The sequence below is a fragment of the Prionailurus bengalensis genome, chromosome C2 (genome assembly GCF_016509475.1).
Source record: "Prionailurus bengalensis isolate Pbe53 chromosome C2, Fcat_Pben_1.1_paternal_pri, whole genome shotgun sequence".
Taxonomy (NCBI): Eukaryota; Metazoa; Chordata; class Mammalia; order Carnivora; family Felidae; genus Prionailurus; species Prionailurus bengalensis.
In genome coordinates, this window is record NC_057350.1 from 83,583,941 (window position 1) to 83,610,316 (window position 26,376).

General features: G+C 53.7%; 3 protein-coding genes across 8 annotated transcripts in view; 1 reads left to right on the forward strand and 2 right to left on the reverse strand.

Annotated features, from left to right (window-relative positions):
- The window catches only part of LOC122491665 (endothelin-converting enzyme 2), a 32,087-nt gene extending 25,162 nt beyond the window's left edge, over positions 1-6,925 (reverse strand). The window contains exons 1-3 of one of the 2 annotated variants that reach the window (XM_043594754.1): positions 6,671-6,919; positions 1,204-1,487; positions 222-691 (exon numbers count right to left, since the gene is read on the reverse strand). In XM_043594754.1, the coding sequence (XP_043450689.1) occupies positions 404-691; positions 1,204-1,487; positions 6,671-6,866 (768 nt within the window). In that variant the 5' untranslated portion in view covers positions 6,867-6,919 and the 3' untranslated portion in view covers positions 222-403. Of the gene's footprint in view, positions 1-221; positions 692-1,203; positions 1,488-6,670 lie in introns of those variants that run through there. The other variant, XM_043594755.1, reaches the window with a different exon arrangement.
- A 679-nt stretch (positions 6,926-7,604) lies between these two features.
- ALG3 (ALG3 alpha-1,3- mannosyltransferase) lies at positions 7,605-12,975 on the forward strand. 2 transcript variants are annotated; one of them, XM_043594756.1, is made up of 9 exons: positions 7,605-7,824; positions 9,753-9,852; positions 9,938-10,085; positions 10,193-10,353; positions 10,825-10,945; positions 11,376-11,581; positions 11,726-11,802; positions 12,440-12,584; positions 12,725-12,975. In XM_043594756.1, exons 1-9 carry the CDS (start codon positions 7,629-7,631, stop codon positions 12,885-12,887), a joined length of 1,317 nt encoding a protein of 438 aa, XP_043450691.1. In that variant the 5' UTR covers positions 7,605-7,628; the 3' UTR covers positions 12,888-12,975. The 2 variants fall into 2 exon arrangements, with proteins under 2 accessions (XP_043450691.1, XP_043450692.1); XM_043594757.1 differs by having other exon boundaries at positions 7,607-7,787.
- Positions 12,976-13,053: 78 nt separating this feature from the next.
- On the reverse strand, positions 13,054-25,210 carry VWA5B2 (von Willebrand factor A domain containing 5B2). 4 transcript variants are annotated; one of them, XM_043594748.1, is made up of 21 exons: positions 24,557-25,210; positions 24,367-24,397; positions 24,009-24,218; positions 23,753-23,923; positions 21,640-21,859; positions 21,303-21,460; positions 20,643-20,774; positions 20,302-20,426; positions 19,748-19,903; positions 19,202-19,312; positions 18,915-19,123; positions 18,714-18,825; positions 18,023-18,208; positions 16,886-17,057; positions 16,479-16,795; positions 15,808-15,997; positions 15,352-15,705; positions 14,443-14,580; positions 14,272-14,352; positions 13,969-14,192; positions 13,054-13,882 (listed from the first exon to the last, which is right to left on the reverse strand). In XM_043594748.1, exons 3-21 carry the CDS (start codon positions 24,145-24,147, stop codon positions 13,334-13,336), a joined length of 3,744 nt encoding a protein of 1,247 aa, XP_043450683.1. In that variant the 5' UTR covers positions 24,148-24,218; positions 24,367-24,397; positions 24,557-25,210; the 3' UTR covers positions 13,054-13,333. The 4 variants fall into 4 exon arrangements, with proteins under 4 accessions (XP_043450683.1, XP_043450685.1, XP_043450682.1 ...); XM_043594750.1 differs by lacking the exon at positions 24,367-24,397 and having other exon boundaries at positions 24,910-25,210; XM_043594747.1 differs by having other exon boundaries at positions 24,009-24,397.
- Positions 25,211-26,376: the final 1,166 nt, after the last annotated feature.

The following is a 26,376-nucleotide window of genomic DNA, read 5'->3' on the forward strand; positions in this document are numbered from 1 at the left end:
AAAGTCTGCAGCCTCCTGTAGATAAATCCAGGTTGAATGGGGGTCAATAATAGGCCCCAGGGATGCAGGTCTCTGAGTCTGGCTGGCATGTGGAGCAGTTATGCTGAGCTTTGCCCCAGGGGATGAATCGTTGGTAGTTCAGTAGGGTAGGGGAGGAAGTTAGGGAATCCAGGAGAGATCTGAGGAACCCAAGAAGGAAACCAGAAACCTTGGATTTGGGATCTAGTTTAACATGGGCTGTATTGTTTCATGTGGGGTTGCTCCCATCAGCTCTATCTTAGGCATGGGGCCTCTGGGATTGTGAGCACCTTGAATCCAACCCTAAGCCCTAAACCAGGAATTCCAAATACTTGAAGAGCCCAGGGGAGAAAGGCAGGGAGGACTGGAGGACATGCCCCTGGCCTCACAGGTGAATGGCACTGAGGAAGTCCTCGTGATCCGAGTCCTGGAGGAAGCAGGGTGAGGTGGGAGGTCTAGCGGGTGAGAGGATCTCAGTCCCAAGGGCAAGTTGGGCTACAGTGAGTTCTTTACCCTTCTGCATGAGGTAAAGATGGAAGTGGAAGCCACTGCCATAGGTTGCATGCTTCAGGGACCAGCCATATTGGGCTTGGGCATAGTGTCTGATCCGAAAGTGGGGCGCAGCTGAGGTCAATGAGATGAACCGGCCTCCAGGGACCAACACCCGGCTCACCTGCAAGGCAGACAGAGAAGCCACTGGTGAGGAGTCCATCTCCAGGTTGTTAAAGGTTAGTATTGCCCCAGATGCCTTCCTAGGTACTACCCTATGTTCCACAGCTCAGGGCTCTCCATGGCAAGAGTGAGCCTTCTTCTCTGCCCCTACTCACTTCATGGGGGTAGGGCTATATTCTACCCAGGTAAGAGCATGGGAGTGATGTCAGGTGCATGGGCACTGCTTTCCTGTCACCCTCCTAGTCTGTGTTACCCATCTGGAACCTGGCTGTTACCTCATCCCTATTGGCAGCTTAATAGCTAACCATCAGCATCTGTGAGCCTGGCCACTCCAGGCCCCTATAATCTTTACCCAGCTTAACCTTCCCTTCCTTCTGGTAACCATGGTCCTAAAAGTGAGCCATTACCAATTCCAAACTATATCTCCTTCTGACTTCTGAGTTCTTTCAACCTCCCAAAGCCCCAGTCCCTCCTCCCCACCTCTTGGTCTACCCTTTCTTGTTGCTCCCTCACCTCACTCAGTACCTGGTCCACAGTGTGGACACCTTCAGAAGACACAGTCCAGGGATCTCGTTCTCCAGCTAACAGGGCATCCAGTGTGCCCTTCTCAAGCACCACATCGAAGGAGCCACTGGGGAAGTCCAAGGCCCGCACATCCATGGTCTCCCAGCGCAGGTTGGGCACATGGGCATAGCGAGCCCGCATAGCAGCCACCACCACTGATGAGTAGTCCACACTCGTCACATCAGGGAAGCCTCCAAGAAACAGCTCATAGCTCAGGGCACTGTTCCCACAGCCTAGGATAGGAAGGGATGGAATGGGTGGCAAAAGGGCTAGGTTAGATTTGGTTCTCACTCCTGAAATTATCCATCTACTCTTGGCCCATCTTCTGTCAGCCTAAACCCTCCCATACCAAGGGAGAAGCAGCAGGGTATAAGAAAGAACACAAATTTTGGAGTCATAGTCATGCAGAACTGGGCACATATCCTGGCTCTAACATTTCTAGCTGTGTAGACTAGGGCAAGTTGTTTACATACCAGGAACTTGGATTTCCTACTGAGAAAAATGAAGATAGCAATATCTAGCCTACATGCAGGATGTGATACACTAAATTTAAAAACTAAGGGGTGCCTTGGTGGCTCAGTTGGTTAAGCATCCAACTTCGGCTTAGGTCATGATCTCACAGTTCGTGGGTTCGAGCCCTGCATCAGGCTCTGTGCTGACAACTCAGAGCCTGGAGCCTGCTTCAGATTCTGTGTCTCCCTCTCTCTTCTCCTCCCGGGCTCACACTCTGTCTCTCTCAAATATAAACAAACATTAAAAAAACAAACAAACCAAAAACAGCTGGAGAGTAGCTGCAGGAGCTCTGAAGCTCTGAACTTCAGAGTTCAAAGATCTAGATTCTGCTACCTCTGGTCACACAGCCATGGCAAGTCATTCAACTCTGAGCCTCAGTTTCCTCATAGACAGAATGGGGATAATACTGGCATCATTGGAACCATAACATTATTTGGATAGTGTTAGTATTATCCCAGTCCCTAACCTCTCAGAGAACCTTTGAGGATATCAGCCCTCACAGTCTGAGGATATCAGACTTCACATTAGGGGTTAGTATCCTACTTTGGTTTCCCAGGCAGAATTAACAAGTGTGGAGGAACTCGGTGGGGACACACAGTGGAGTGGATTCCTTGTAATTCCTTAATGTATTGAGCACTACATATTGGGTTCTGCAGATGAACAGGTAGCTCATGCTCTAGTGGGAGGAAAAGATGTGTATTCAGGCAACTGCCATATAATGCGAAGCGAGTTGCAATAGGGACAGTGTGCGAAAACACATAGGATGGCTCCTGTCCCCACCTCTGGTGGGTCAGCCAAGGCTTTCAGAGAAGGTGATAACCAACCAGAGTCTTGAAGAAGCCTAACACTCTGGTGGGAAGTACCTGGAAAGCAGTCCCAGAGGGCAGAGTATGGTGAGAGATGGGACAGAAGTTAGAGGACAAGATGTGGACCCAAAGCATAGGTGTGACTTCCTTTGAAGGTATGTGGGCCTCTTCCAGGCCCTCTTGTGGTCAGTCTCAGCCTGAAAATGGAGCTGGATGGCAGTTCTGGTTGACCCACAGCTCTTGGGATTAGATTGCCTTTAATCCTCATTTGCCTCCCTAAGAGGATTACAGGATCAGCTGTTAAGATAGCCCTAATCTAGTAGGGTTTGGCACCTGGACAGGGCACTGAGAGGCTGCTGGCTGGTCCTCAGCTGCCCCTTCCTATGTCCCTCCTCAGGCCCTACAGCTGAGGAAGAATACTATTTTGCCTAGGAAAACCCAGTGTGTGTTTTTCCACACTGGAACTACAAGCCCAGAGAGATACACTGCATGGAATCAGAGGTGAGGGTGGATGAACAAGAGACCCTAAGTCAGTTCAGGCTAAATTCCCACTGGATTCTCTGACCCACAAACTCTTCACCACCCCACATCTGACCTCATATGCCCATAGAGCTCTGCCCAACTGTGGACGAACCCAAATTTCCTTTCTTTGTCCCCCATGGTACAAGAATGGCATCTTCCAGGAGAAATTCGTCCAAGGATGAAGAGAGAACAAAACCTGACCACAAACCAAATCATACTTACAAAGCAGCGATTCCTGGTCCTGCTGCCTCAGTGATTGGAGGCTAGCAACTAAGAGAAGGGTCTTGGGAAGGCCATTGCTTTCCTGGATGAGGCTTTAGGGAAGCAGAGCCCTGGAGAAATGCGCCACATCCAAGAACCCATCACATGGGAGCCCAGAGCTATGTGGATCCTATCCCAGCACCAAGAGACAGATGTATAAGCCAAAATACCAATTCACTAACTTATAATAGGAAAAATAACCATCATAGGGACTGAGAAGGCTGTCAATCCTGGTCAGTCCCTTTTCTCTATACAGAAAATATAAACTGAAGCCGAATTATGATCAAAAGATTCCTATAAGCACAGAGTCAAGCAAGGAGAATCAGAGTTGTGTGACACTGGCAAAGCTGGGAAAGCCATATGCCTGCATCCACCACGAAGATATTCTAGCCATGGGTAGAAGACACACAATTTTCACAATTTCTGACTCCCATTTTCAATAATAATTATAATTATAACTAACAGTCATTAAACATAGGGTTCTATGCTAAGCACTTTGTAAGAATTATCTCAGGTCATCTTCAAGGTAGCTCCAGATAGAAGATAACCATAATCACCATTACATGTTCTCAATGGGGAAAATGAGGCTGCCCAAAGTGGATAACGAACTTGATCCTAAGGTCACACAGTCAGTGGTTGAGCCAGAATCCGGATACAGGACTGTCTCACACCAGAACCAGAGCTATTAAACCACTATGCTAAACTGTCTCAAGAGGTCTACTCACCTTCAGTAATGACATCCCAACTTTGCCTGTATCAGTAGGACCTTTAGGTTGTAATTCACAATGTTTTTATCAGTTTGAACAGAGTTCTAGATGCCTCTCTATGCCCATCTGTGTTGTGCAGCAAGAGAAATAGAAGCTCTGGAGTCCAATGGCTCTCTTACTTCACCACTTACTTGCTGCATGACAGTAGTAGGCACTGTCAGTGCTCTGACTAGATCCCTTTGGAGTGTTTCTAGGTCTTGGCCTGTGTTCTGACAGTTTGGGTTTCTGACACTTTAGGCTGAAACTACTCTCAGGGAAACTGCCTATGATCCCAATCCTCCTTAGCCTTTCCCCCTTCCCTCTTCCCTCACTCTCTTATCAATTTCTCCTTCAAGCACATGCCTAATAAATGACTAGGACATGAATCCTAAGATGAGTCTTAGATTTGCTTCTAGAGAACCCAACTTGAGACAATGACCTAGAGCAAAGGTCACTAAATCTAGCTTGCCACCTGTTTTTATAAAGTTTTACTGCTATACAGCTATTATGTATCATTTACTTATGTATTGTCGGTGGCAGTACTGAGCAGCTATGACAGAAACTAAATAGTCCACAAAGCCTATGGTATTTACTACTTGGCCATTTTCAGAAAAAGTTTATCAACCCCTAACCTAGAGTAAGTCTTCTAATAATTATCACTCACTTCTATGGGTCGTCATGAGGACTAAATAAGTGAAAAAGGGCCCAGCACATTCCCTAACATCTACCAGGTGCTCAACTTATGTTTGCCAAGGTGGAATGTTCCATAGGGTACTCCCAAGTTGTGGGTCCTGTTCTTAGATTTTGAGAATCTTGCCTAGAAAGTTTTCCTCTATGATTTTGAGACTTTTCTCCCCTCTACCAAGAAAAGGCAACCTCCCAGTCAAGCAGATATTAAGGCAGTGTTATTGCCTTAATGAGCATGAGAATCAGCTGTGGGTCTGCTGAAACTACAGAATCCCAAGACCCACCTTAGACCATCCCCGGAATTAGAATCTCAGGGGGGCGGGGGGGGGGGGGGGTTCAGCTTTCCAGGTGATTTTGATGGACACTAAAGCTTGAAAAACATAGATCTACAGTAAATTTATAAACAAATACAATGGTTTAAAAGCACACAACTCGGGGCGCCTGGGTGGCTCAGTCGGTTAGACGTCCGACTTCAGCCCAGGTCACGATCTCGCGGTCCGTGAGTTCGAGCCCCGCGTCGGGCTCTGGGCTGATGGCTCAGAGCCTGGAGCCTGCTTCTGATTCCGTGTCTCCCTCTCTCTCTGCCCCTCCCCTGTTCATGCTCTGTCTCTGTCTCAAAAATAAATAAACGTTAAAAAAAAATTAAAAAAAAAAAAAGCACACAACTCAAGAGAATTTTTACCTCTGGGGAAAAGGGGTTTGGGGGACCACACAGAAAACCTTAAATATACATGGGGCCTTTTATTTTGCCAGGTATTGTTCTAGATAGCTTTCATATTCAATTATCTTAAAAACCCAGTAAGTAAGTACTCATTTTTTTAAGGCTGAGAAAATGAAGGTGCAGAAATTTAGGTGTTTTTTTGTCCATGATTCCACAGCTTAAGATTCTATGCTTCTGTCCATGATTTCCACGGTTAAGACTACATAAGCGAAGAGTTAACTACCTCCAGGGTCCAAGTTCGTAAGGACTAAGTTATACTTCCTTTCTAGTCCTAGGAATGTTCTATTTCTCAAATTGAGTAGGGTATACAAACACAGATTATTTATATCTTACACATATACTGTATTATAGATGTCTCATATATAAGAATATTTCATATAAATATAAACATACTTTTACAAATACCAAAATCAAAACTATAATTGGAAGGAAACCCGTTGCTCAAACTTCACTGGAACCCCCAAGGCTGGCAGTGGGAGAGAACCCTGAGGGTGCAGCTGGACCTCTCAGAGCCCGACCTTGAATCCCTGCATTTGAACGTTCGTGGTTGGAGAATCACACCAATCTTGGCTGCAATCTCCCCTCCGACCTCAGAAGGCGCTGTCCTCGTCCTCACTGCACTTGGGGGTTAGGACCAACTTTCAGTTAGGGCTCGAGAATGAAGAAAAGTCTCTAGATGACAGTGGCTTCCGGTGCCCATTGGCCCTAACAGATAAACGCTAGGCATCGTGCTCGAGGTGCCTGAACGTGCCTTATCCGACTTGAGCTCGCAGTTCCATTTCTAGAAGTGATTTTGAAGCTCAGAACGAGTTCACAACTTATCCTAAATCATACAGCCAACTAGCGTTGGGACTTGAACTAGGTCCTCTGAGCTCTCGAGTGCTCGAGGCTGCCTCTCGAGAGACCGGGACAGGGTCCTAGGACACCTACCAAACTCAGAGAGAGACTATCTTCCTCCACGGGGCCCTTGAACCAGGAATCTCTTGACCCCCGTCGCCCTGGCTAAAGACTACCGAGATTCTGAAGGTACTGGATCTTGGCTCCCACTTGGGTGTCCTCCGAGAGGGACAAACAGACTCGAGAAAAGCGGACAGGGCCAGGCCGGGACAGGACGGGTTCAGCCAGTTCCACCTCGGCTGCGCAGCACCAGGACTACCCACCTAGCACGAGGATACGGTCTTCGGGCCGCAGCTCCGGCTCTAGGAGTGCACGGAAGGAGGAGAAGTCCCCGAACCACTCGTAAGGGGCAGAGTCAGCCGCATTCCGGTAGCGCTGGTCCCAGTACTGGACCTCACGGTACCAGCAGTTCTGCTCTGGTATCTCGGGCGGGGGTGCTGGGGCCCCTGGAGAGGCCATGCCTGCAGCTGCAGAACCGCCAGGACACACAGCCCGCACCTCTAGACTGGGCTTGGCGCCCCTATGTAGCCAATCAGGATGGTAGCATTCAGGGGGCGTGGCCCTTGTGTCTCCGCCCACCACCTGCAGTTGCTCAACATAAACACGTGGAACTTCCGTTCTCTAGTAAGCGCTCTTTGAAGAATACTCCGGGTAGGAAAAATTACAAGGTTCAGAACTTGAATCCTCCAACTGCACTGCGCCCTCACTTCTGAGAGCCAAACTCATACTAGTATCAGACTCACTCGGCTCATCACGGCTTCTTTCATTTCAGTTTGTCCGGCTCCTTCAATTAAGAAGTCTGAAAGTGAATGAAAGATTCATTTCTATCCAGTTTTGAGCACCCTAAAGGCTCACAGAGGAGGCGGGAGGGGCGCGGACACAGGTCTTGTTCTCCAGGAGAGACTGGCATGAAACACAGACGAAGTGTGATGCCAAGTGGGGGAGGACACGAACAGGAATGTTGCTTTTCTGTTGCATCTATTTTAGCACCTGTGTGCCCAGAATCAAGTATGTACGGAGGAGTGAGATTGTTCCTGCACAAATGGAATGTGAAGTCCATCAGGAAAGAGGTGGAAGAAGTAAATTTTAGTGGAGTAAATAGGACACTGGAAACTGGTTAGCTATCAGTCGGTTGGGATGGCCGGCGTGGGGAGCGGAACCTAAGTGCAGAAGGGTTGGGCTTCCGGGGTGGCGGGCCAATACGAGCGACGCACCGTCAAGATGGCGGCAGGCCTACGGAAACGCGGCCGGGGAGGTCCCTTAGCTCGAACGGCGGGATCCTGCGGACAATGGCTGCGGCGCGCCTGGCAAGAGCGGCGCCTGCTGCTGCTGGAGCCGCGCTACACGCTGCTGGTGGCCGCCTGCCTCTGCCTGGCGGAGGTGGGCATCACCTTCTGGGTCATTCACAGGGTGGCATGTGAGTGCGCCGAGGAGGAGGGGAGGGTAGGGAGAGGGACCCGAACCCCCTACTTAAACTGGGACCCAGATTCGGAGCTGAAATCTAGCCCTCAAATCCAAGCAGTCTTCAATTGGAGACCGTAATTTTTACCCAGGTGCCAAGCCTGCTCCACAGAAAACCAAACCCTATCTTAATCCCTCCCCCATGATGGAAGGGGCGACCCCAGAGATTGGCCCTCTGCCCTGAACATACAGCCTGCCAGGTTAAGAAAATAAACCAGCCTAGAAATCAATCAAAGATTTGGGTCCGAGTTAATGTACTGCTGCTCCTTCATGCCTCTGTGGTGTTGGACATGTCCCTTCCCCTGTGGGGTCTCAATTTTCTCATCTGTTCACTTCTGAAGTCTCAAAAGTCGTTTGTCAATAATGGCAATCTGTGACCACTTGAGTCCTTTTGGTCTTATTGGGGGCTCCTTTCCAGGCTGAATCTAGATACTGGGCTGAATGAAAGCTTTCTTGCTAAAGATGATTAATTCAGCACATATTTATTGCATGTTTATTACATGCTTAACACTACTAGGTGCCAAGGGTACAGTGGTGGAAAACGTAGACACATTCCCTATTTAGATGTGTGAGCTTGGACAAAAGTGAGTTAGCAGAAAATTACTGTGCATCATACTCCTTATAGTAGTAAGGGTACCATAAAGGACACAAAAGGGCACTTACATCAGACTTGAGTTAAGGAAGGCTTTCTAGAGTCCCCCTTGAAAGGTTAAGAGCTAGCCAGTTGAGGAAATAGAGAAAAAGGGAGGAGAAAGAGCACTCTAGGCAGGCAGAGCCCTGTAACTAAAATGTTCAGTCAAAAGAGAGTCGGCTTCCTTTGAGAAACTGAATGTTTTTAGAGCTGGAATAGATAGAAATCAAGTTCAGGTGGTAGTGAGAGAGGAGATTGCAGAAGTTGAGACCAGATCCTGAAGCAGTCTGTAAGTTGTGTTAAGGAGATAATTAGCATGGTGGTTAAGAATTTAGGACCTCATGGAGTTCTAATCTCATTTCTACCCTTCCTAGCTCACTGATCTTGAACGAGTCACTTAACCTCATTAATTCATAGGTTCTTCTTCTAAAAATGGGAATAATAGAGTTTGGTCTTTAAGAGCCTTGAGGAATCATCGAAGGGTTTTAAGCAGAGAGATCTAACATGATTTCTATTATAGGAAGCACTTTCTGGTTGGAGGGTGGGAAATATGTTGTGGGGTGAAAGTGGAAGCTGGGAAACGAATTACGAAGTTGTTGCATCATTGAGGCTAGAAATTGTGTTCGGTCCAAATTTGAATATGTAATAGCAGAAGAGGATGAGATAGTAGAGTCATGTAGGATGAAGAATAGGCAGGATTTGGTGATTGGGTGTTGGAAATAAGAAAGAAGGAAGTGTCAGAGATGTTACCCAGGTTTGTGACTTAGGCAGCTGGGAGGTTGATGGTGCCATTCATGGAACCTAGGAAGGGGAGCAGATTTGGAGTGGATGGTTGTGTTCAATTACAGACAAGTTGCAGATGATTGGGTTCACCCAGAGAATGTCAGGTAGGCGGTTAGATAAGAGTTGTGATAGAAGTCCTGGGAATGAGCCGGAACTCTGTGTTTTGTTTTGTTTTTTAAATTTTTTAATTGTTTATTTATTTTTTGAGAAAGACAGAGTGCAAGCTGGGGAGGGGTAGAGAGCAGGAGACACAGAATCCGAAGCAGGCTCCAGGCTCTGAGCTGTCAGCACAGAGCCCGACACGGGGCTCGAACTCACGAACCGCGAGATCATGACCTGAGCTGAAGTTGGAAGCTCAACCGACTGAGCCACCCAGGCGCCCCTGGGACTCTGTTTTGATGGGTGGATGTGTGGGGGGGCAGACAAGTTCTGAACTTAGAAGTAACCACACCATTTCTGTCCTTTTCCAGATACAGAGATTGACTGGAAGGCCTACATGGCCCAGGTGGAGGGCGTCATCAATGGCACCTATGACTATACCCAACTGCAGGGTGACACTGGACCTCTTGTGTGAGTGGGGATAGCAGGTTCCGTGAGGACATGAGGGGCCGACTGGATACCAGGCTGAATAGCCTGAACCAGACTCCTCTTTCAGGTACCCAGCTGGCTTTGTGTACATCTTTATGGGGCTGTATTACGCCACTGGCAGGGGCACTGACATCCGCATGGCCCAGCACATCTTTGCTGTGCTCTACCTGGCCACCTTGCTGCTTGTCTTCTTGATCTACCACCAGACCTGCAAGGTGAGTCCATGCTACCAGGAACAGGCGGCCCCAGCTGGCTGTGCTGGGGAGTTGGGATGGCTCAGGGTTGGTGAGCTGACCTTGTTCTCCATTGTCTCACTTCTCAGGTACCTCCCTTCGTCTTTTTCTTCATGTGCTGTGCCTCTTACCGTGTCCACTCCATCTTTGTGCTGCGGCTCTTCAATGACCCAGTGGCCATGGCGCTGCTCTTCCTCAGTATCAACCTCTTGCTGGCCCAGCGCTGGGGCTGGGGCTGCTGCTGTTTCAGGTCACTACCCCTTCCTTCTCCCCCCTCTCTTACTCTGTATTTCCATCATTTCCTCCCCCAGTTTTCTGCAGCGGAGGGAGTAAGGGAGTAACCAGACAATATATGGGTCAGTCAGGGTCCCACTAGACAAGTCTAGGATCTGTAGAAAGTCTCCGCCCCACCCCTCAAGAACATATACCCAGTTCCTAGCCTCTGTTCCCTCTAGACAGCATCTGTTGTTGGAGTTGGCCCTTGCACATTCTGAATACTGTAAATATGTATTTGCTGGCTCAGTCTGGTTATAGAGGCTTGATATCTGCTCCTTACCCTCAGTCTTCTCCCAGGCTGGTTTATCCTTTTTCCAGCAGTTTTAAGGGTGGACCCCTTCCCAGAGCTTAGTGGCAGGGGAGGGGAGGAGTTGCTATGTGGGTGTGGGTGGGATACATGGCCTTGGAGCTGATCTCCACCCTTTCTCTCCCTTCCCTACCCTAGCCTGGCAGTCTCTGTGAAGATGAACGTGCTACTCTTCGCCCCTGGGTTACTATTTCTTCTCCTCATGCAATTTGGCTTCCGTGGAGCCCTCCCCAAGCTGGGCATCTGTGCTGTCCTTCAGGTACCCCTTCCACCCCTTCCCCTTTCTAATGAAGAGGGGGCCATTCTCTGGCCTTCTTCCATCGTTGAGACTTCCTCAGAGCTAACAGACAGGGTTTTGGAGTTGATTTTGGACTAGGCAACCGTTACCTCTGGGCTTTACTTTTATTAGCTATAAAATAAGGGTGTTGAACTATATGGTTTCTGAGGGTCTCTCTCATTCTGCCCATTTATGACTTGGTGAATCTAAACTTAAAGCACTGTTATTACCTGCCTTCTCAGCTTCTTTGGCCCCAGACTCTGGTCTCGATGAGGAGGCTGGCTTTCCTGCTATTCCTGGTGGGAATTTGAGAACCTCTGAGACCTACACCCTCTGTCCACTCCCCTTGGTGATTAGCATGAAGGCTGGACTTGAGCCTGGGCAGCTCTGCTGACATCACACATATCCTCAGGTTGTGCTGGGCCTGCCCTTCCTTCTGGAGAACCCCATTGGCTACCTGTCCCGTTCCTTTGACCTTGGCCGCCAGTTTCTCTTCCGCTGGACAGTAAACTGGCGCTTCCTGCCTGAGGCCCTCTTCTTGCATCGTGCCTTCCACCTGGCATTGTTGGCCGCCCACCTCACCCTGCTCTTGCTCTTTGCCCTTTGCAAGTGGCACAGGTGAGAAAGGGGAGCAGTGTCACGGGTCAAGTTGGGGCAAGGAGTATAAGGCCTGCTTGGGGGAGACGTGAAGTTCATGGGGGGTGAATCTAGAGTTTGGCCTAGGATGGGGGCTTGATAAATGTTTGAATGGCTTCTCCCCAGGACGGGGGAAAGTATCCTGTCGCTGTTGAAGGATCCCTCCAAAAGGAAGGTTCCACCACAGCCCCTCACACCCAATCATATCCTTTAAATCATGAGAAGGTAAGTCTTGCCCTCTCCAGGTACAGTTGGGGTCCTGGTCTGTTAGCCCTGGTGCCTGGTGACCTGGGGGGGGGGGGGGGGAGGAGGTGCCAGTAATAGCTGCAGGCCCTGTTCATGGAGGAGAGCACTTTATGTATTTAAGTGTATTTTATTCTTAATCTTAAATATTATTTGATTTACCATTATGAGTACTCACTCTGCCTGGTGTGCTAAGAGATTTACATACATTCTAACATGTAAAGCTCACCAGAGACTCTGAAATAGGGAGGGTTTTGTTTGTTTATTTGTTTTATTCTCATTTTAGAGATGACAAAATCAGGGCATTGAGGAGTTTAGGTAATTTACCTAGGTCACACAGCTTGTAAGTGATGGATTTAAACTCCCTGGGCCTTATGGCCCCAGTATTACTGTCTCCACATTAGATCGAGGAACAGGTCTGGAGAAGTTAAAAAATTCGTCCAGAAGTATGCATCTCGGAATGGCAGAGCCAGGGGGCTATCTGACCCCAAAACCTTTGCCCCTTTGCTTTGGAACCTCCCTCTCCCCTCCTCCTCTTCCCCCCCATCCCAATTCCTGCCCCTTCTGCTCCTGCCCTTGGCCTTGACCACTGCATACAGATCATCTCTACCCTCTTCACCTCCAACTTCATTGGCATCTGCTTCAGCCGCTCCCTCCACTACCAGTTCTACGTCTGGTATTTCCACACACTGCCCTACCTCCTGTGGGCCACGCCTGCACGCTGGCTTACACATCTGCTCAGGTACTGGCTGGGACACCCTGGGCGAGTGGGAAGGGCTAGGGAGTTCCTCGTCGCAAGGCTGACTGTGGAGGGTTGGGAGCGAGCTACGGGGCTGCAGGTCTAGAAACTGGGCAAAACCTGAGCTTTTTTCTCCTCTCCAGGTTGCTGGTGCTGGGCCTCATTGAGCTCTCCTGGAACACATACCCCTCTACATCCTGCAGCTCTGCCGCCCTGCACATATGCCATGCTGTCATCCTGCTGCAGCTCTGGCTGGGCCCCCAGCCGTTCCCCAGGAGCATCCAGCACAGCAAGAAAGCCCACTGAGATCCACTTCCCTTCCCCTCCAGTCCACTCTTAGGACCCTGGATGGGGATAGACTCTATGCCTTTCCCAATAAACCTTACCAAGCCCACTGCTGTGCAGCCTACATGGAGGTGCCTACACCAAGCCGTGAGGGGCATGCACACTGCAGATGAAGAACTCACTTGGGCAGTCTTAAGAGGCACTTTATTGCATAGGATTTGGGGACTGTGGCTCTCTACCCTTCCACCACACTGCACAGAGCTCAGAGGGGAAGAGGCATGGGATGGGAGGAGTGGGAGAGAGCACAGGCAGGCACTTTCTGTGAGGGCAGGGGGGTTCTGGGAAGGGGATGAGAAGCAGTAGGGGTCAGGTGGATACCGGCCTGCCCCTCCCAGTACCGAGAAGCCGGCCCCGGTGGCAGTGACTTGAGTGTGTTGGGCAGCGCCAGCCAGAGCAGTGGGCAGCCCTCACATGTTTGCAGGGCTGTAGCACAGCAGGTGTAGCTGCAGGTTCTGGTCCCAGTGGCGCAGCAGCAGGAAGAGACCCCGGGCTGCAGCTTTGAGGGCAGCTAGGTCAAGACCATCAGGTAGGTGCTGGGCCCGTAGCCAACAGTCAGCTTTAGCTGCTGCCAGTTCCCACTCGCCGAAGGCAGCAGCGCAGCGGTGCTCCAGCCAGGCGAGTGCCACGGCGGTGGCCCAGGTCCGGCCCCGCAGGTCCGCACCTCCGGGCCCTTCTGCACCCTCTGAGGCCTCAGTGTCTGAACCCCGTCCGCTGTCCACCTGGCCTGGACCCTCAGAGCCTGAGCTGGGGGACGGGCTGCAGGAGGCCGTGGCACTGTCACCCTGGCCAACACCAGGCCCCAGAAGTGCCCAGGGAGAGGAGGCCGAGGTGGGGCTGAGGCTGGCGCGGTGCGCAGCAAAGGGCGAAGCGCGGCACAGGCGCTCCCGAGGGATGTGTACTGCTGCACAGAAGGGTGCGTCTAGGCGGAAGGAGCCAGGTGCCTCCTGCAGCCGCACCTGAGGAGAGAGGAGGTGGGGGGAGAAGTGAGCTGAGACAGTGCCCTGGCCCTGGCAGCACCACCCTCCACCTCCCGAGTCCTCACCAAGGGCAAGTAGTCGTGGTCGCTGCCTTTACTGTTGCTGTCGCCAGCCTGGCCCCGGTTGGTGCTGCAGGGTCTGTGGCTGTCAGAGCCTCTGGCCCTCCCACCGCCCAGGCTGAGCCTAGAGGGAGGCTGGGGGGGCAGGCGATGAGGACTTCTGGTGACTGACTTGGAGTTGCCATTTTGGTCTGGGTTCCAGCCACCTACCACAGAGCCTCCCTGAAGTCCTGCAATGGAGCCAGTCAGTGCCATTGGTAGTCCCTAAGCCTCATAGCTCCTTGCCCTTGCCCCAGCTTTGAGTGTTACCTTTAGCGTGGACAGCTGTAGGCAGAGGAGTTGCATCTAGTTGGCCTTGAGAGGCAGAAGTGCTTAGGGGCTCAGCTAGCTCTGTAAGGGCACAGGAGATGGGGGTAAACCAGGAGGGGGGCCAGCGAAGTGAGGGCCAGCACCTGAGAGGTCACCCAGGAGGGACTCTACCTGAGCTCCGCACCTGCAGGGCTGAGGGTAGGACCTCCCTGGTGGTAGCATCCACAGCTACGGGGCAGGTGAAGCAGGAAGGGGCAGAGCTGACCTTGCTCGTCTGAAGGGCTCGGAGCCAGGACCTCCGGGCATGGCCTGTGAAAGCAAGGAGCTGGATGTTGAACGGGAGAAGCTGCACTTCCCCCAGCCCCCTCCTACAGGGGGCTTTAGAGAAAAATCTCAGTGTTCCCCATTGCTTCTCCCTCTGTCCACTTTTGAACAGAGTTCCTTCTTGGGGCCAGGTCAGACTGCCCAACTTTGGCAAGTGGTTAGGCTGAACCCTCAGCTCCTAGCAAGACTGGACCCTCCGGCCACCCAGAAATTGAACATTCTGTACAGCACCCAAAGGAAGCACTGACTGTGGTGCCTTTCCTGTCCACTCATTCAGCACTGTCCAATAGAACTTCGTGCAGTGAAGGTAGTGTTCTAGGTCTGCGTGATCCAGTATGACAGCCACTAGTCACATGTCAGTGTTAAGCACTTGAAGTGTGGGAGTGCAACTGAAAAACTGAAATTTTAACTATTTGATGTTAATATTCTTCCTGAATGGCAGATTTGTTTTTATGTTATGGGCACTGTGAGTCATTAACAAGATCACGTTTCGCTCTGTGCTGGCTGCTAGGAAGCTTGCCAATTTGGGGACCCATGCTCACAAGGGCACAGAACATCATCGAGTGCATCTTTAACCTGATTCTCCACTTTCTTTTATTATTCCATTACCCTGTTTATTATTTTTGAGGTGAGTGAGCCACCTCAAATTGTGAACAAGATGAGGTATATAGTGACCAGACACATAGACCTATACCTCTGTCATTCGCTGCCCCATACAGGCTCCTTGGGTCCTGCCCAGGCCCACCAGCAACTCACCTTGGTCAGCCATGGCCTCAGCCCCTCCACGGAGAGCCAGCTGCTCATTGTCCCGGACCACGGAGGCTGCTGTCAGCCGATGGAGTGCTTGGTCCCAAGCACTTTCTCTTTGAGGGGGTGACGGAGGCAGTGAGCCATCACTAGGTCCCCATAGTGTCTCTAGCCCAACACCCACCTCCCAGCACATAGGCTGCTCCCCACACAGGGCTCGGATCACCACGTGGCAGCGTGGAGCCTGAGGAGGCAGTTCCACTGCTGGAGAGGCTGATTCCCCGTTGTGGGGCATAGCTGTGAATAAGAAGGGGGGTTCCATCAGCATGTCCCAGTCCATGGGGGCCGGGGAGAGCAGATTTCCTGGAGAGAGACAGCAATGAAGGCAGGGGCGGGGTGGTACCCTCTGCCCTACTTCTCAGGACCTCCTTGGTGTCAGAACCCAGCTCCCCATCCAACCCTTACCTGAGTCATCCAGGCCCTGTCCCAGCTGCTGCCCTGACTCAGGGCCTGGCCCATCTGGTGCTATGCCCAGAGAGGGGTGCTGGGGACGGCCAGGGACTGGGTTCACCTGGCCTGGGGGAGATGAGAGGCTCCGGCCAGCCAGAGCTGCTCTGCGTCGACGACCCAGCACCTCAGCACTCAAGGCCCCAGGCTGCACATAAGAAGTGTGGTCCACTGGTCAAGGAATGCAGGGCTCCTGGCCATCACACATGCATGGCCACGTACCCCTTTGTCTGAAACTGGATGGCTGCTCACCACCCTTAGGAGCAAGGCCAAACTCAAGGCCTCTGGCCCCCTTCCCAGTGCCATCTCACTCCATGTCTGATTTCTCACTTGAGGTTGTTGTTTGTTTCTGTTTTTGTTCATGTCTTCTTCCTCTTTGCCTGGCTAACTTCTACTTATTCTTCCAGACGTGACTCTTGCTTTCCTGACTGTTAGTCATCTTGATTCTGACTCTCCCCATAATACTATGTCCCTGTGTTCACCACTGTATGTCACATGGTATCATTGTAGATTTACCCATGTATCTCTTCAGCTGGACTTAATAGTAACCACGGCACAATTTATGGCATATAGCAGATGGTCAATGAACGTTTGCTGGGTACATAGAATGGAGGTAGACTGACTCTCACCTTGACTGGAGCCATTGGGGGTAGAGGCAGGGGGCAGGAGTGGGAGCCTGCAGGTTCTCCCCAGGCCAGGCTGCGGCAGCCCTGCTGAGAAGGGGGATGCAGGGGAGCAGTGCCCTCAGGAGAGCCAGGGCCCTGGGAGCCAGGGGACTCGCTGCTGCCTGTGGAGCCTGGACCTGGCTCTGGGCTGGCAGAGCAGTGAGTGAGCACATACTGCTCCCGGATGTACGATGACTGGAAGATGCGGCGCCATATGGCTGTGTCAGAGGAGGGATTGGGTCCAGGGTCTGTGACTGGGTCTGTCAAAGCCTCAGTACCTGCTGGGAGGCAAGAGAATGGATCCCAGCCGTGGCCCCTCCCATGGCCCACTCCTCCTCCAACACAGCCACACACTACACCCAGGTACTCACTCTGCTCTGAGTCCCCAGCAGCCCACGGGCTGGACAGCTCTGCTGACACAGTGCCCGTTCCTAACGGCTCCGAGGTGCCAGTGGGCTCAGTGCCAGGACTGGTGGCAGATGGTGCCTCCTCTGGGGATGGGAACACGGAGCCTCCCAAGCTCTGCCAGCCGGGTTCTTGGCCCTAGAGAGGGATAATCATTAGAGAAAAAACCGACTGTAGTTATATGCTACCTCTTTCCAAACAGGATTTAAGATGTCTCACCACGAAAGGCAATAAAGTTAATAAACCAGAAATGAAAGCCTAGTACTAGGGAAGGAAAAGCATACATGCTAACCATAAGGTTAACAGAGCTGCTGTGGCTGAGCTTCAGGCTTGGCCCTGAGCTTCCTGGCAGGCAGGCAAAAGGGCAAACACTCCATTATATCGCATCTTTAGTTCTTTTAGAGAAAGAAAGCTTTTCATAATAAAAATAACTATCATTTCAGGGTGCCTGGCTGGCTCAGTCAGTACAGCATGTGACTCTTGATCTCAGGGCTGTGAGTTCAAGCCCCACGATGGGCGTGGAGCCTACTTTAGAGAACCAGCAACAACAATCATTTCTTGAACTCCTGCTATGTGTCAAGTATCCTACCAAGAGTGTGCACGTTGTGACCTCTAATTACAACAACCCTGTGACAAAAATCAGTATGACGAAATGGGCTCAGAGAGGTTAAGTGACTTGCCCCAAATCAAATGGTTAGAACACACTAGAGGTGGGATCTGAGATTTCATCTAGACTATGCTCTGTTTCTGAATGTTACAGGAAATAATCCAGGTGGTTCTTTCCTTAGGGCACTGTGTGAAGAACCTAGAAAGTTTCAACAAAACCTTCACGGCAAATTCTAGAGCTGCTTTCCGTGGCTGTGTGCTTTAGTGACCTTTGGCAAAAGCCAAGGGCAACACTTTATGGGACAATTCAGTGGAAGACCTCATGAAGGGGGCAGACTACAGCCGCTTGGGTGTGCCCGGTGTGATCTCTGGGGAAGCCGAGAGTGCAGTGGAAGAGCTTGGCAGGGAGAGGCACCGGGAGTGGAAGAAGAGTTTTGAAGAGAGGCAGGGACTTTAGACATCCCGGGCCTACCACCCACACCCCAGCCCAGGCCTACCCCTGGGGCACGGGACCGGAAGCCATCCACCCTGAAGAGTGAGCAGTAGCCGAGCAGCTGGTCCCCAGGGTAGAGTGCTGGGATCTCCCGGGGGGTCAGCAGTGCCTCCACCGCATCAGGCACAAACCAGTCCACAGAGATGTCACTCAAAGCAGGCTCCAGTGCCTTCCGGAGAGCCTGCACCAGCTGTAAGGAGTGGCCAGAAGGAAGACATGGGAGAGAGAGCTCACAGAGCAGGAGGCCCACAGAGCAGGAAGGCTACCCTTCCACTGATGCCATCTGCCCAGCCCTTAGGCTGAGGGGAGCAGGGTCAGGCTGGGGTCAAGGGAAGGATTGGGGGTAGGAACAAGCAAGGGTTTGGTCTGTCTCCTGGCCTGAGCCATGCCCTGTGGATGAGGCAAGATTCGTTGAGGATATGGCTCAGTACCAGGACAAAACAGAATGAGATTTGGGGGGTGGTCAGAGGTCACGTCCCCCACACCTTTGGCCTCCTGCAGCATGCTATAGCGTCACCAGCAGCTCCTCCCCTGATTGGCGTCTCAAAGGAGGGGAGGAACTGAAATGGAGGAGGAGAAGTCCTGATCGAGGGTGCCAGGAGACCCCGTGACTTGACTGGGTTCTGTTTCAGGCTCAGTGTAACTCGGGAGAAGGACTTCTAGGAGTAGGGAACAGGGCTCAGGCTTAAGCTCACCATGGGCTGCAGCCTCTCCCCAGGCCTTGGGAAGTAGGCCTGGCCCCTGCTGAGGGCAGACAGCCCCTGGAGCAGCTGGTGGCAGGCAGGCCCCAGCCCAAAGGAGAAGCACCTGATGAGGGAAGGGAAGCAGCTGTGACCTTCAGGAGCCCCTTGGGAATGGGGGTCAATCTTAGGCATCTAGTTCAGCCCACCCCATACCTGGCTGCCCCCCTGTGCCACCTCATGAGCTCCAGGGTTTGATGGGTAGCAGCGGCCACGGGCGAGGCAGCAGTCAGGAGGAAGAGCTGCCGAGGGCGGGCCTTGTGCTGGGGCTGCCCCATGGCCCAGTTCAGTGCAGCCAGCACATCTGGGGGACCACTCTCAGCCTGCAGGGTCTCAATGTTCTCACAGATCAGCTGCACAGTGTCCTGGAAAGAAAAGGCATGCTTTGGGCCGCGCCAGGCTGATATACTCTCACTGGGCCCCAATCCCCGGACTGTACTCACATCACTGCAAGACCGGCTCTCTGGGAAGAGGGGCCGCACTGACGTGCCAAACATGGCCAGGTTGATGAGCGTTTGTGGTGGCAGTGACTTCACAGCCAAAACAATGGCATCCTGGGGAGGGCCAGGGAGGACAGCATGAAACAGGTCCTGTGGGCAGTGGTAGGGATTCCAGATTGCCTGCCTTTTCCATGCTGTGTGAAAATGAGGGGCTAGAAGTGGTGGTGTGGGAGAGGCCCTGCATGTCTGAGATTGACTATGAGGGAGACCTGGAGTGTGAGGGAGACTGAGTGTGTGAGAGACCCTGGTGGGGTATGGGAACCCTTGGTTTTGGGATTAGGTAACTTCATGTGCGAGAGAGGCTTTTGGAATCTGGGAGAGACACATGTACGTACAAATAAGAGAGGGATGTGTGTGTGTGTGTGTGTGTGTGTGTGTGTGTGTGTGAGTGCGTGCACGCACATGTATCTGTGAGAGGCTGCCCCCAGCTCACCTCACACCCACTGCCCCACCCAGCCCCCAGGCCCGCCCACACCCTGCCCCACAGGCCTTGTGCGCTATGCTGCTGCCATCCAGCAGGAAGAGAAGCTCCCGTGTGGCTGTGCCCAGGTTTCCAGGCTTAGAGCTCAAGTCCGGGCAGAAGCTCAGCACCAGCACGGGGTTTAACAGGATGTCCTTGTGGAAGCGTCGTTGCAGGAACCACACCTGATCATCGGAGCCCCAAGTCATCCTGTGCCCTAGTGCAAACTCTTGCCTGGGCTTGCAGCAGGACCGAGCCCTTGGGCCTTTTTCTATCTAATACACTCAGAGGGAACACCTTTTTATAGTCATTGGAATAAAGGCGAGGGCAGAGGCAGGTGGCTGTCCTCTGCCTATCAGTCCTAGCTTCCATCCTTTGAGACACACCCCAGGGAGACTTGCGTGGGCCCTCCTAGGACAATACTCATCAGCCCTCTGGGATGCTGCCCTCTTAGCAGCTACTAAGAGGTCCTGCTAAAAGCCCCCCCCACACACACACACACAACTGCCCAACTGTTCCTCCTGCACAAATGCAGCCAGTAGTGAGAGGTCAGTGGCCAGGCCAGGACCCCATGCAGCCATACCTGCCGGTCCCCATCACTGTCCCTTCTCTGTAGCCTCTGGAAGTCCCGGCGGGCCCTCACCTGGGCCTCATATTCTGCTGAGCTCAGGCTGCCGGCCTCTAGCATCAGGTGTGGCTGGTGGGGCTCTAAGGAAAAAGGGATATAGTTGTCAGGAAAGTCCCTGTCTCTGGACCTCAATTGCTCAGTCCCACTGTCCCAGGAGGACCCTGCAAGTCCAGCACGTCCCTCACAGATGGCTCAATCCACCAGGCTTGGGAGCCAGAAATCTATACTTGAAAAATGGTATCCAAGTGGTCCTGAAGTAGGTCAGAGCTGGCCCACTGTGTGTCCCAGTCTCTCACCACTGGGGTGCAGCAGGATCTCCAATGACCGGTCACAGTGGTGGCCCTCTGCTAATGTGACACAGATGGTGGCTGCGGAGCTGGCATGAGGTGGCGCATCTGCCCGCAGAGCATGAGAAGGGCTCTCCAGGCCTGAGGGAGGGAGAGGCAGGGAGAGATGATCACCCCACCCCAAGCCAGTACTAATGCACAAACATCACCTTCCCAGACAACAGTGGTATGGGCAAGGATCATGACTGATTCAGCTCAGCTCTTAGCGCCTAATCTAGAGGGCTGCATGGACAAGGGGAGGGATTTTGCCTGCTTTCATGAGCTGAGAGGTAGGTTCCCAGCTCTGTTTCTGGCTGATCAGTTATACAGCAGCCAGCTGATTTAGCATCCTCCCCCACCTCTTACACAAGAAAACTCCACTTCATCACTTGGACTGGTCTCAATTTAATCCCTTTCTTCCCACTGGTGAGTGGAGTGGGGTATAAATAAATGACACTGACGAACCTGGGGGGGGGGGGGGGTGTTGTGTAGAAGTGTCCAGGGGATGCTCCTACCAAAACTGGAGGTTCCTAAGACTTAGGTCCTTGTTTTCTTTTTTTCCTGTGTTCCTCCCAGTCCTGAGCCCTGAATTATTATTTCCTAGTCAGCTATGCTAGGAGGGGCACCCACCTGCTAGCAGGCATGGCCCAGTGACCAGCATCTCGAAGGAGAAGGTGTACGGGGCAGGGCAGCGGGCAGGGCCTGAGAACACATCCGGAGGGGCCGCTGGCTCCTCCCAGGCCAGCCCTTCCTCCTGAGGGCTGCCCACCCCAAAGCAGCTGGTAGGGCTGGAAGGGAGCGCGAGGAGGGTCACGGGCCCACCACCAAGGCCCCTAGCCCCTCTGGATGAATGGCCCAGCCCTTCCCCACCCTGTCCATCCCCCAGGGCACCCTACCAAAGCCCCCTCACCCGCACTAGACCCAGAGAAGCCGAGGGAGGGACGAAGAGAATCACCATAGGCCCAACCTGTCGTCACAGAGCCCCGGAGGCCTGGGGGGCCCCGGTGGGCCTGGTGAGGCCAGTGGGGTGAGCACAGAGGGCAGAGCCACGTGCAGCACCCCATCAGGCCTTGAGGGCAACTCCCGGCTGCTGCGCAGGGTCACTGTCATGGTGCCGGCCGCGTTGATGAGGCCTGTGGGCAGCACCAGTGTGGACCGGGCCTGGGCCAGATCCAACACAAGATGACCTATGATGAGTGAGAAAAGGGGTCAGAAGGGGCTGGAAGCGGAAGAGATGGGGGAAATAGGAAATGGGAGCAGTCACTGAGTCAGGGAAGCCTAGGCAAGGGGGACTTCACAAAGTTAGAAGGACACGGGGCTAAGGTGTTGGTGATGCAGAATGGAGGCATGAGCCAAATGATGGTCAAAGCAGAGGTAGGATGATAGCAGAAGGATCTGGCTGTCATCAGGAAAAGGAGTAGTGACATCACTGCTATTAGAGAGCTGAGGAGAAGGGACATGTCCACACCACCCCCAAGATCCTAGGGGATCCATACCCTCTGCCCTTATTCCCCTGCCTGTCTCTGCCCATTCAACCCTTGGGTATCATCTTCCTCAGGACCCTCCCTGTGGACTGACATGTCCCATAGCCTGGGACCCAGTCTGCTCACAAATCCCTTGCTCATGAACAGTCAGGGGCTCCCCACTGCCCACGAGGAGTGGCTTCAGAATTTTCTACCCAAGAGGCGTTCATTGGCTGTAATCTGCTCGGAAGCTGGCTAGAGGACTTAAAGCTGTACTGGTATGCAAAGCACACCATTTTACATCACCCCTAGGTTCATTTGGGGACTGGTGGAATCATGGGGGTCGCTGCTACTAAAGGAAAAATGGCCACGTGTATGCAGTGGCAGTCAAGGCCTCACATGGTCTGGCTCCAGGCTACCTTTATAGCCCTACTTGGCTTCATCTCCCCACAATAATCATTTACACATTCTTTAGAGAAATGCCTGCAGAATAAATGAAGGGAAGAAAAAGATGGAAGGAAAGAAGACAGGGAGATAAGAAGGAAAAAGGGGGCTTCTATCCCAACTAGCTAAGGCTTGGGGACAGCCTGATACAGTGGAGAGAGCACAGGATCAGGTCTTGAGTGTGACTTCTAATTCTGCCCTTGGGTAACTCTTCTGTTTTAAGGAGCTTCCGTTTTCTCATCCATGAAATGGGGGTCATAATTGTGTCTCAGAGACTGTGGTGAGAAATAAATGAGATAATGTATGCATAGCATCTGACACATAAGAGGCTGTTATATTATTTTCACACCTATAAAAGGAGGATAGAGAACAATAGTTGCATTACATACCTCTCTGGATTCAAATGAGGTGATACCAGTGACTGGACTTTGTGAACTGTAAATTGCTATAAACACGAGGTGTTTTATTTAATTTACCATCACTGTGTACAGTTTACTTCCAAACCTTTGCTTATACCATCGCCCCTACTGGAGTGCCTTTTCCCTCCTCTCCACTTCACCAGTCATACTCTTCCTTTTGGTCACATGCTGGCTCCATTTCCTTCTGGAACATTCCTGGGGCCTCAGCCCAGAGCTCACTCTGGCCTCTCACTGTCTGCTGGACCTACACCAACTCTCAACACCACTGGATTCTGTCTTTCTTACGGGGATGGCAAATCCCATGTGCAGGAATCAAATGAATGTCCAAATAAATAAATGAAAGGATGAAGTGCAAACCACAAAACCTAGCACAGGGATGGGCTTCCACTCCTTCACCCAGCAATCATTGAGCCTCCTTATGCCACATTCTGTGCGAGATGCTGGGGCTTAGAGATGTCCAAAGAAAGCCCAGTCCCAGGCTCGGGAGCTAATGCTCCAGCTCGGGAGACAGACTTGTGGACCGCCTGCTGCGTCTGTCTCCCAGGCCGCGAACCTCGCGTCAGGCCTGGGTCACCTTGCCCCTGCACCTGGTGCAAGTAAGGTGCCTAGTCCACGACTGTTGGATAAAGCCATGAATCAATGAATGAAAAAATCAGCGGCTGGAGGGGGAGCGGGGAGGGACGGGACGCAGAGCGGGTGCAGGAATCAGAGCGGGGCTGACTTTCGGGGCGAGACGACGGCGCCCTGCACTCACCCTGCGCGCAGCGGCGGGGCGTGGAGGCCCCCAACCCGGGGCCCAGCGCGCGGCAGCAAGCGGCCTGTGAGCGTCGCCTGCTCTGCAGCTGGAACGATACGCGCCGTCCTGCCGCCTCCGCCTCGAAGCCCGAGACCACTTCGGCCTCCGCCAACGGGTACACAAACACGCCTGCGGCGGGGGCAGGGGGCACAGGTGACGTCGGACCTCGCCCGGCCCCCTGTCCCCGCCACCCCGAGCCCCGCCCAGGCCTCACCGTCCACCGGCTGCGGCTGCGGGTTGTGGTAGGTGAGCCGGGCCCGCAGGCTGAGACAGGGGCCGTTGGCGCAGGCCCGGACCCAGGAGTCAGTCAGGGGCAGCGGCGTCCAGCTGGAGGGGCAGTACAGGCCGGGCATGGCGCCCCTGGGGGAGGGGGCTCGATGAAGGGGTCCGCAGGGTGGGGTCACGGGCGCCAGACCCCGCCCTCCTGAAAGCCGCCGGGAAAATCGAACTCAGGCGCTGGGACGCCGGGCAGCGAGGAGCGCGGCGGGGCTGAACCGGGGGCTCCCGCCCGGCGGACAGGTGGCGAGGGGAGGGAGGAGGGGGATCGCGTGATGGGCATCCTCGCGGGTTACCTGGGAAGCCGGGGCGGAGCGCGGCTCCGGGCTGCTCCGGGAGCCGGGGAGCGGAGGGTTAATGATTAACTGGCGCTCCAAGCGCCCAGCACTCCCGCCGCCGGCTCCTCCGGGGACGGAGGGTAGGAATGGGGGAGGGGGTCACAGCTGTTCCACCACCCGCTCCCAGGCCTCGCCACCGCCCCCGTACCTGCCGGCCCCCCGGGGCTCCCCGCGGCTGCCAGCTGTCGGAAGTGGCGCGGGTGGCGAGATAGAAGCAGCTCTGGGTGAGGAGCAAGGGTTTAAAGGGCCAGCATCTTCCTGGGTGTCCCCAGCCCAGCGAGGGACAGCAGGGGCGGGGTGGGAGGGGGAGCAGAAGGACCGTAGTCTTTCCCTCTCCAGCGCCTCACCTGACTGGAGCGCTGAGAGGGGCTGCAGGCCGGAGTGGAGGGGGTTGGGTGGGAAGAACGAGACAGGGAAGCGACAGGAGGGGGTCTTTAGGATGCAAGACCGGGAGAGGTGTCCGGGCAGGGGGATTGCTCGGAATCCGTCTAGGGCACCCACCTCTCCCCACCCTGGCAGAACTGATCCTAGAGTGGGCGGCCCCACAGCCGAGCTGTCGGGATGCGGCAGGCAGGGTCTAGGGGTCGTCCCCCTCCCCGCGGGCAGCCCCAGCCTCACGGTCGCGTCCTCTGCGGAGTTCTGGGCGCCACAACTGGACCACGGTGGGTAGGTCCGCCTCCGCGCTTCGGGCCGCACGCAGTCCAGGCACCCTGCGCGGCACCCGCGCCAGACTCCCGCTGCGGCCGATCTGAGTCCGCGCAGGGGCGTCGGCTCTGCGGGTGCTGGTCCCGCCCCCGCTCGGGAAGGCCGCCCCTTCAGCCCGCCCCGGCCCCGCCTGCCGCTGCGGCGGGGCTGCTGCTGGCCCCTCCGCCCCGGCTTCGGGCGCGGTGCCGCCTCCGCGCAAACCCCGGCCGCTCCAGCTAGATCGGGCACCGCAGTGCGGGGACCGCGTCCCCGCCGCCGCACAGGCCCCGGTAGATGAGGGACTCAGGCCTACAAAGCCCCACCCTTTCTGTCCTTCAGGAAGTGAAACGTTCTGCAAGTGCAGCAGAGGGCTCAGTCTGCACCCCCCCCCCCCCCAGCACTGCAGCGACCCCAGCTATTCCAGTATCACCCCACTTCCCGCCCTGGCTAGGCTTTTCGTCAGTGCAGTGACCGTCTCTCATCACTGCAGCGAACCCAGTGCTTCATCACTGCAGGACCCCTCCCCCCGCCCCCCAAAGCCAGCCCTTTTTCTTTGCAAAGTGCTCTTTCATCGGTGCAGAAATCTGCCCCCATCCCTGCAGCTATCTTCTGCTTGCCTGATCACTTCAGTGACCACTCACTCCAAGTAGGGGTCCCCCAACACTGCAGCGAGTTCCGCCCACCCCCAAGCAGCCAACATTCCCATCGCTGCAGTACTATCTTTCCCACCTTTCCTGCGGATGCGGAGAGTAGGCAACATCAGCCCCTCAGGCTTATAACGTCCTACTACCTTCAGCTGCCCACAGTCTTGGAAATGAGGCCTTCCAGCCTGTAGCGGCTTCCCTTGGCTTGAGACTGCCCCATCGTAACAGTGACTCCCCTCACCCCACCCCCATCACTGCAGCACCTGCAGGAGAAAATATCCCTGAGTATAAACAGGTCCCTTGTTATTGGCAGAACTTTCATGCGGCTTGACAGTGTTATGGTGCCAAAGATTAGGGAAGTCTGTAAAACCTCCCCCAGGATTCCCGAGGGAGAGTCTGGGAGCTCTGGGGATGTAATCATGTTTGGGAGTCACCCATGCAAGCTTTCTTGCAGAGGTCACACTCAGACTCTGCAAAAAGAGCTTTGAGGAGAACTGGGGGTGGTGAGGGGGTGGAAGTGGGCTTTCAAGACAGACTTAGGGTTCTTGCCCCTCCCCATTTACTCCATCCTTCTGATTCCTGTCACTATCATCATACTGACCCCACCCAGGAGGATCCCTTGCCTCCTTGACCACTTGGG

What these genes read in the sequence shown, in the direction of transcription:
- ALG3 (XM_043594756.1), top strand. Translation starts at nt 7,629, where the DNA reads ATGGCGGCAGGCCTACGGAAACGCGGCCGGGGAGGTCCCTTAGCTCGA. An exon ending in GGTGACACTGGACCTCTTGT is followed by an intron (nt 9,853 to 9,937) that starts GTGAGTGGGGAT and finishes CTCCTCTTTCAG; the next exon opens with GTACCCAGCTGGCTTTGTGT. An exon ending in TGGGGCTGCTGCTGTTTCAG is followed by an intron (nt 10,354 to 10,824) that starts GTCACTACCCCT and finishes TCCCTACCCTAG; the next exon opens with CCTGGCAGTCTCTGTGAAGA.
- VWA5B2 (XM_043594750.1), bottom strand. Translation starts at nt 24,147, where the DNA reads ATGCCCGGCCTGTACTGCCCCTCCAGCTGGACGCCGCTGCCCCTGACT. An exon ending in GCAGCCGCAGCCGGTGGACG is followed by an intron (nt 23,924 to 24,008) that starts GTGAGGCCTGGG and finishes CCCCCGCCGCAG; the next exon opens with GCGTGTTTGTGTACCCGTTG. An exon ending in GCCCCGCCGCTGCGCGCAGG is followed by an intron (nt 21,860 to 23,752) that starts GTGAGTGCAGGG and finishes CACTCATCATAG; the next exon opens with GTCATCTTGTGTTGGATCTG.